This window comes from Helobdella robusta (genome assembly GCF_000326865.2).
Source record: "Helobdella robusta unplaced genomic scaffold HELROscaffold_2, whole genome shotgun sequence".
NCBI classification, from domain to species: Eukaryota; Metazoa; Annelida; class Clitellata; order Rhynchobdellida; family Glossiphoniidae; genus Helobdella; species Helobdella robusta.
Genome location: NW_008704083.1, coordinates 2359131 through 2368037, shown reverse-complemented (window position 1 = coordinate 2368037; position 8907 = coordinate 2359131). Strand labels below are relative to the sequence as shown.

General features: G+C 31.8%; 2 protein-coding genes across 2 annotated transcripts in view; one reads left to right on the top strand and one right to left on the bottom strand.

Annotated features, from left to right (window-relative positions):
- Positions 1 to 4600, top strand: part of HELRODRAFT_119358 (hypothetical protein) — a gene marked incomplete at both ends in the record, with an annotated part of 21995 nt that extends 17395 nt beyond the window's left edge. Inside the window, 2 exons of the mRNA XM_009017166.1 lie at positions 4339 to 4384; positions 4500 to 4600. Coding sequence (XP_009015414.1) covers positions 4339 to 4384; positions 4500 to 4600 — 147 coding nt within the window. The remainder of the gene's footprint in view (positions 1 to 4338; positions 4385 to 4499) is intronic.
- Positions 4601 to 5287: 687 nt separating this feature from the next.
- HELRODRAFT_160161 (hypothetical protein) lies at positions 5288 to 7710 on the bottom strand (the record flags this gene model as incomplete). The annotated part of the gene is made up of 2 exons (XM_009017165.1): positions 5288 to 5418; positions 6756 to 7710. The coding sequence occupies 2 exons, from the start codon at positions 7708 to 7710 to the stop codon at positions 5288 to 5290; spliced, it is 1086 nt and encodes a 361-aa protein (XP_009015413.1).
- Between the last annotated feature and the right edge of the window lie 1197 nt (positions 7711 to 8907).

The window sequence follows — 8907 nt, the reverse complement described above, 5'->3', positions numbered from 1 at the left end:
CTAAAGTTAACAAAATAAATGATTACGACAAGAATTTGGTTCGAAATATTGAGAAATGTAATAAAAAACTATCCACAGCTAGAAATTCTATAGATTTCATAAATTAAATCATTAATTATGGTCTTTTACCAGCATATACATTCATATACCACACACACACACACACACACACACATATATATATATATATATAAAAATGTCTAATATATATATATATATAATATATATATATATATAATATATATATATATAAACTATTACATTTCTCAATATTTCGAACCAAATATATATATATATATATAATATATAATATATATACCGCATTTTCCGCATTGTTGAGTTTGTAACTAAGTTTTTCAATTTTTCGAACAATTATTTTATCGATATCATTCAATTTATTAAAATTAATAATAAAATGTCTAATTATTTTAGACTGCATTTTTCATATGTACATTAACATAAAAGCTTTTTTCGACAACCTTTACCATCGTCAGAGTAATATAGTTTGTGATATTGTTATATGTAGTTCATCCGGTATTTATAGTATTTTTAACAAAGGAATTCTATGTTCCATTGTTTCTTTGTGTAAGTAATTTTTTTGTTGGTAGGATCGTTACAGCCTGTTGTTCTCAAATTGCTTACATTATGGTTGTAAAAAAAACACTTTGGCATTTGAGTTTAATATTTCCCTTGTTATTTTTATTTGGTATGAATCCATTAGATAATTTTTATTGCACCATATTGTGTATGCATTGTTAACCTTCTTGATAAAGTCGTAGTAGTAAATCCAATATATTTTGTGTTTCGGTGCCTACAATCACCGATTTTACAATCAACAGAATATACTAGATGACTGCTCTTTATTATCGATTCTGGTTTAGTATTGTAATTATTTTTAAAAACAAGGGATGAAGTTTTGTTTTTCATGTAATAAATCCTAAGTTTTAATTTATCATTTTCATTAATAGTTTTTACATTACCGTTTACAATCCTTTTTATTATATTATTTTATTTACCGAAAAAGGATCACTGCTTACAACTCTCCACATTGGAATCTATGTTTGTGTTCGTCTAAATTTTAACCTAAGACACAACAAAAATAGCATGATGCTTGAGAAGGCACTCGACAAAAATGTTTAGAAAGATTGTATCTTAGGGAGGGTGTGCATGATAGGAAAAAACAAACCCGAAACACTAAGCACCCGAAAAGCCCTAAATAGACGCATTTTATAACGGAGTAACACCTACAAACGCCGATAATAATAATGACTATATATATACATACATATACTTTTGAATGGCTCTACTTTTGACAAGGCTAGAATTATGGCTGGTCAAAAGTGAGTTGGGCTCCGCCTGGTTGAGAGCGCTACCCAACACCTCCTGCGGCACTAGATTGGATGACTACTGTGTTCGCGTGAGCCTTGGTTTGAGACTCGGAGCCCAGATCGTCACCGAATACGAATGCGCATGTGGGGCAAGGGTTGATGAACTTGGATACCATAGCCTTTCTTGTCGTCTAGGTCCTGGAAGACAAGCCAGACATACGGCTGTCAACGAATACCTGGTACGATGTTTTCAAAAGGCTGGTATCCCGGTTATAAAAGAACCCATGGGTTTGATAGAGGAAGGAGCCTTTAGGCCTGATGGTTACACTATCAATATGGTTACACTCAGGGACGGTCCCTGGCTTGGGACGTTACCTTACCCCACACTATGGCTGACCGATATATCGGCTACACTTTAGTTGAGGCGGGCACTGCTGCCCTTAAAGCGTCCGATTTCAAAAATGAAAAATACGTTTCATTAAACAATTTAAGCAAAATATTTCAACCCATTTGCATTGAAACGTTCGGACCAACAGATAAGCACACATCATTATTTATTAACGAATTAACAAGAAAAATAGTTAATATAACGGGTGATCCTAACGAAGGCAATTATTTAAAACAAACTCTTTCACTTTTATTACAAAAATTTAATTCCTTTTGCATTCTGGATGGAGCTGCTAGATACCTGACTGTGCGAGACCAGGGACATAGATAAAAGTTGAGCTCGGAAACGATTGCATGCCTAACCATGGCTTGTTCATCAAAACGGGTTCATATATATATATATATATATATATATATATATATATATATATTGGTAATAGACCATAATTTTTACAATATTCTATGAATTCTACCGAATGTTTGGCGTTAATATGTTTGTAGTACAAACATATTATATGTTTGGCGTTAATATGTTTGTACTACAAACATATAATATGTTTGTACTACAAACATATTAACGCCAAACATTTGTATATATAAATATATATATATATATATATATATATGTATATATAATTTTAGGATTTATAAACTTATAGAACACATCCATTTAATGTAAAAGGTTTGAAATAATTCAAAATTACGCTAAGTTTGGAGCCCCAAATTTTTTCTTGATCCGCCACTGCATTTCGCATTTAAGAACTTTTTCGTAAGTGACTTAACTCTACGCATCTGCTGCACTTCATTTTTATTGAAACTTTCTGTTATTGTTAGGCTAACAACGTTGTTTCGACATATTTGCCATCGTTATAGACTAGAAAGTACAAAATTTGAAGCTAAAAAATTTAAAGTCGAAGAAATAATAGTGAAACTACCGTGAAGTGTAATAACTATTTAATCTATTAAATTATTCATTTATTTTATTCCAATTTCTTTATATGTATAACCAGGAATTACAAAAAGATACATTTTTTATGCTGAATCCAAATTAACCTTCAGATTTTAGATTTGAAAATTTCAAGTTTGGTAAATTTTATGTTAAAATTTCAGCTAAAATGTTTATTTTCGTAATTTAGAATTTATTATAAAAATCATCGTAAAAAAACTAATTTTAATCAACGACAAATTTTATAATTTTATTAAATACTGAAATAGTATTAGCATTATATACAATGTCTATTCAATGTTCTATTCAATGTTATGTCAATTACAAAGTAGACAGTTTCACAGCTTACAGCAAGTGTCAATTATTTCCAAACTTTACAAGATTGTACATGTTCTTCTTGCTCGCATTTCTACTCATTAGTTGTCTGCTGACGATCTGTGATCTAATATTATCCATCCCTTCTTTCCTGACTGTAGACATGTTCACTTGCTTCTGTAACCATCTTGACACATCTCTCAATACTTTGAATGTGTGAGGGCCAGTCTGGGACTATCATTGGAGTGTGCAAAAATTGTTTGACTTGAGCCGTTGTTAAGCTACAAGTTAGAGGAGATTCATACATTTTAGAATCCCAATGAATGAGTTCAAGTAGGCTGCTGGCATCAGGATTGATTTCTGGTGTTACCCTTTGTTTTAAACTCATATCTCCCATCTGAACATTCTCATCTGCATTTCCTCTGATTTCAAGAATTTTCAATTCCAACTTTTCTTTCTTCCTCCCTGTCACTACAAATCAGTGTCTGGAAGACAGCTTCAGAGTGTGCATACCAGGCTGATCTGTCTGGAAGACAGCTTCAGAGTGTGCATACCAGGCTGATCTTCTTACCACAGGCATCACTTTCTGCATCACCTCTTTGTCTTGGTTTCTCAAAAGCTCAAGCTGAAAAAGAACATGTCTCGGACCATCAATCCAACTATGCTTTACTTTGATGTTAAACCAATTAGGCATATAAACTCCGACTATAAAGTCAACAATCAATTTCAAATTTCTAAGTGGCATATCTTTCAGACCATGATTGAAAGCCCATAATCTGCAACAGAGCTGTAGTCAACCATCTTGAGTGACAGACAGGTCCAATCTGTAAGTTCGCAAGCCTGTCAGGCGCAACACTAGATCTGATAGCATTAACAATCATGCATCCATAATACTGGTCTGTGCTGAGGTCATCACTAACCCTCCGTTTTAACTCAATCAATGGAGGACCAACAGTTATCCTGATAAAATTTGGATTTATTTCCAGGTCTATTGCATCATCAAGCATCTTACCAATTGGTCCTGACCATCGATTATTGATCAGTGTTTGACCATCCAATTTTTGAATAAGATGTCTCAGTGGTAATTCATTTGTGTGAAGATCACATACCAACCAAACAACCAAACCCTAACCAAACAAGATTTCTGCCAGTAGTTTTATTCTACAAATTAACGATTCTTTCCTGGATTGACAGCAAGATATTTAAACTCAGAATTTGCTTTGGTCCACTGATAAAAAAGGGCAGTCATAATTTGACACACCTTAATGTATATAGGCTATCGATTAAGTGACATTGTTAATTTTACATTGATAGCAAAGGGTTCGTCCACGTTTTTTCCTAATTAAATATATTTCAAAACAGATTTGGGATTTGTCAACTGCATTCGAACTGCTTGGCAAGAATGAAGGTTGGTTTAAACTGTTATAATGTTTGTCAATTATATTAAATTAACGTGTATTGATATATCCTTAGCTTATCCGTTATTTAAAAAACAGATGTGGTGAACTCGACGAATCCGTCAGAGTGTGATCTAGCGGGATTGACCAATCAGGAGCTTGTAAAGCTAGTGGGTCATTACGATATTACAAATTCAAGAACTCCCACCCCTGCCCCTACACCTCTCGTTGCATCACTTAGCAATCTCCATATCTCCAAGCATCAAACTGTGAATGCACCAGTTCCAGTCGAACTCACAAACGAAACAAACATTAGCGACATCAGTCACAACACATCAAGCAATGCCAAATGCACATGATTCTCGTCATAAACTTGTCTATTTTCTATTATTTTTCGCTTTTTTCAATTTTCGCTTTGTTGAATTTTGATCCAGATAAATATTTTTTCAAATAATTTTCCATTGACGTGCTAATTTGAAAAAATTAGAGCATTTATAAAGATTTATTTTCTTTTTGTGTTCAATTATCTTTAAATAAAACATAATAAGTGTAATCGATAGATGCGTGTAAACTAAAGTTTGTTGCACTATACACAAGCAAAACAATTCGTGTAAACAGCCAAATGTTTTATTTATTTAAATCCGCTCCTAAACATTTCTCGGAGGTTAATTTACCTGACCATACGATAAAAAATTTATTACATACCAAATGGTACAACCAGTACAGAAACCGACTAAAAGTGGCCTCAAGCCTGTGGTTTTTTTTATTTTAAATTTACATTTATAATGTAAGCTACATTTTCGTATAAGTTTCATTTCATTCATTTTGGATTTATTATAATAGTTATTGCTATAATGATCCAACCAACCAGCATTTTGATATGTTGCCAACGATGATTGATGATGTTCAAGTGATTAAAGTTGTCTTGTCTTTTTACGCAGTGGCCGAGTTAGAATACTAGTGTGATACATCGTTTCACATATGCTGTTTAGTGTTGTTGATTCCTTTAAATTTTGGAAGAGTATGACCATGACCAAGCCATGACCTTTTATCATTTAATTAATGTGAATAATTTTTATATTTTTCCATGTGCTTTTTTTATTTCAAGTTAGTATTCATCACAATAAATAAACAAATTAAACGCTTCATAAAAATCAAATATAAACCGATGTAAATATGCAAATCCTTAGCAAGTTGTATCAGTGATTCCCAACCGGTGAGTCGCGATTGGGGTCGCGAAGGGTTTATCAGGAGTCGAGGTTAATTTTAAAATTTAGGAAATAAAAATGGTTTCAATTAATTTCTTCTCACATCAAAGTTATTTGTGAAAAATTGTTTTCAATGTTGTACTTAAAAAATAAATTATATGCATTTATATTGTGCTATTATACACTTCTATTAATAAATTTTTTAAATAATATGTATAAGCTACTTATTAGAATTTTTTAATTAGCTTATCTAGGCTTTTTGGTTTGCTAAATCTTAAATTTAAATTTCATGGACCTTATTTTTAAACAGCAAATCGTTGTGTCGTATGTTTTCTCTGACGATCGTTTAAAAGACTGTTGTATTGCGTATTTTTGCTGTTTTTTTTCGTTTTTTAAAGTTGAATTCATTTTTGAAGCATACTTTGTTTTGAAAATTCAGTAAGTAAAAACTAGACAGGCACAAATACCAGTTATAAAAATTAACGATTAACATCATTTTTTTATTTCTGTTTCATATAAAATATTTTTTATTATATTTTAGAGGTAACTAACTTTTGAGAGATTATAGCATAATTATTTTGTATGTTAGCAAAATCATTGAATCGTTTGGCAAATTTCAATTTGTTTTTATACATGAAAAATGTTTTGTTGGGATTGAACTAATATGTAATTTCTGTTTTTTTTTGGCTAAATCAAATGAAATGGGGTCGCGAACTTCTCAGAAAATTAATTTGGGGTAACTACTTGAATAAGGTTGGGGAGCACTAAATTATAGACTGGAAATAATCTCATCAAAATACTTACTAAAATATTTGAAGTTTTAAAATGTTATTTTAATTAATGTTGTAGACGATCTAACCGAAGCATACGGCGAATTTCTAATGTTAATTATTTTGGCCATGATTTATGATTATTCCAAAAAATAGCTAACAAAATCAGATGAAATCTTGAATACAAAAAACTATAATAAAAACAACAACCCTTATAAAATATACAAAAATTCAGGCAACTGGATTAAACATTTTTGGCATACTTTGTAGAGTCAATGGCAGTATAAAAAGAAACATCTGAGCAATTCCAAATAACGCAATAACAAATTTGTAATCGAGTAGAAATGAACTAAATTATGTTTGATTGGTTTGATTGATTAGAGCGTTAAGCTGTGTATGTACACCAGTAAATGAATGTAAGGCGATAGTGTCCAGGCAATTCCAGATTAGAAGTCTCACTCGTTTGTGTGGCAGTTTTTTCTTTTTGTAACTCATCATGGTCATCAATGAACATGACCCCGTTGTACTTTCGGATTCATTTTCTGAATCACTTCCTATTGGCATTTTTAACATGTGGCTCAGTTGAAAATCTTCATTGCTGTGGTCTTGAGCATTGTCTTCGTTGCACATAACATTCAAAACTTGTCCATACTCCACTTTACTGCTGCTGTTTTGAGTGACATTAATTAATATCATTTCTCCGGATATCGATCCAGCCCAAAGTATACCGTTGCAACATTCAATTGATTTAATTCTATAATTTTTTATCACCTTTGAATTAGGTTTTTTCCTTTTTCCACGAAATAATCTTAATGATCTTTTGCGGCGAATTTTAGCAGATTTTTCTAACTCAAGAGTACTCTTATTAATGTTACATGATTGTATTATTTGATCTTTGTTACCTAATCCAGAAAGTCCTAACTCATCTTTTAAAGAATTTAGACTGAACAATGTGTCTGAATTTGATAGACTTCGAAGCAAATCATTCAAATTGAAATTGGTAATGGTTTCGCCGAAATTTGATAATGAGCAGTCAAAAAAACATATGATGTCAAATGTTTCAGAATCGATTTCAACTATAAAATTCTCAATGAGACACCAAATTTGTTCCCCGAACGAACAAATTGAACTGATGTTAAAATTAATATCTTCACATTCAGAAAATAAACTGATTTTTTGGTAAACTGAAATCTCTGATCTGGCCTTCTTTTCAAGGACGTAAATGGTCGTGCCACAGGCAACCCACAAATATTGTAGAGCGAAGTGAGCAGCGGTTAGACAAATATCATCAGATGAATCCTCTAAATAAAGAGAGTGCAAAAGGCAAATGTTCCATTCGATCTCATCAACTTCATACATTATTACTTCGTTAGTCTTTGAAATGACGTAGAACTCGCTGCAGTTTGGTGTCTGCGATTAATATTTATTTGATAATATATTAAAATGAAATGATATTACATAGTGTATTAGGTCCGGCTTTGTTTATTGTGTATGTGAATGACATGTTTGATATTGTGAAAGATAGTTCTCTTCAAATGTATTCGTATGATGATGATGCCAAAATGTTTAATTTTATAAGATGTGTGGATGATAGAATAGTGCTACAAAAACATCTTGATAAATTTTATGTTTGGTGTATCTTATGCAAAATCGATTTGAATATTTAAAAATGTGCAGCTATAAAATTTGGTCCTTTTTGTTTGGATAATAATTGTTAAAAGTTTTGTTCTTTTAGGAATGTTATACGGAAACTTTAAAAATTCAACTGAAGAGTCATTTATTTTGGTTTATAAATCTTTAATTAGGTCAAAGTTAGATTATGGTGTCAGTGTATGGTCCCCTTGGAAAGGGTTCAGAAACGGGCAACCAAGATAGTCAGACATTGCAAAGGCCTTTGTTACTCGGATTGATTAAAGTTTCTTGGCTTGCCAACTTTAAGATTTAGAAGAGTTCGTGGAGACACATTAGCGATTTTCAACATTGCGAAGGGTATGGTAGATAGAGATTTCTCACCAGCTTTGTGTTTTGATGCGGATCCACGTACCAGAGGGCATCGCTGTAGAATACATGTTCAAAAGTTCCATACAAATACAAGTATTTGTTTCTAACAGAGTGATCTCTATTTGGAACAAATTACAGACATGCGTGTTGAATCAGATACCGTTTCCAACTTCAAGAAGATATTTGAATATATATGGCCAACAAAGATTTTCTCTATGATCATAAAATTGACATTGTTGTTTGATTGCTTTTTGTTGTCTTTTAATGCTATTTTGATATGGGCATATATAACTTAAGTTTAAGCCCATTATTTATTTATATTTATATATTTATTTACAAATTATCGATAATTTGAAGGCTCTCGTTATTTATTAAAATATTGATGTACATACGTATATGCATTTCGTGTTTTGTAAACAATCAGGCCCAGAACTATGGGGCAATAAATTATCAGGAGCAGCAAAATTTGTTAGTGCTAATGCGGCCAATGTTACTATTAAAGCTCAAAACATTTTCGTAACTGAGCAGATTAATTTTTTTGCGATTTCAACTTCA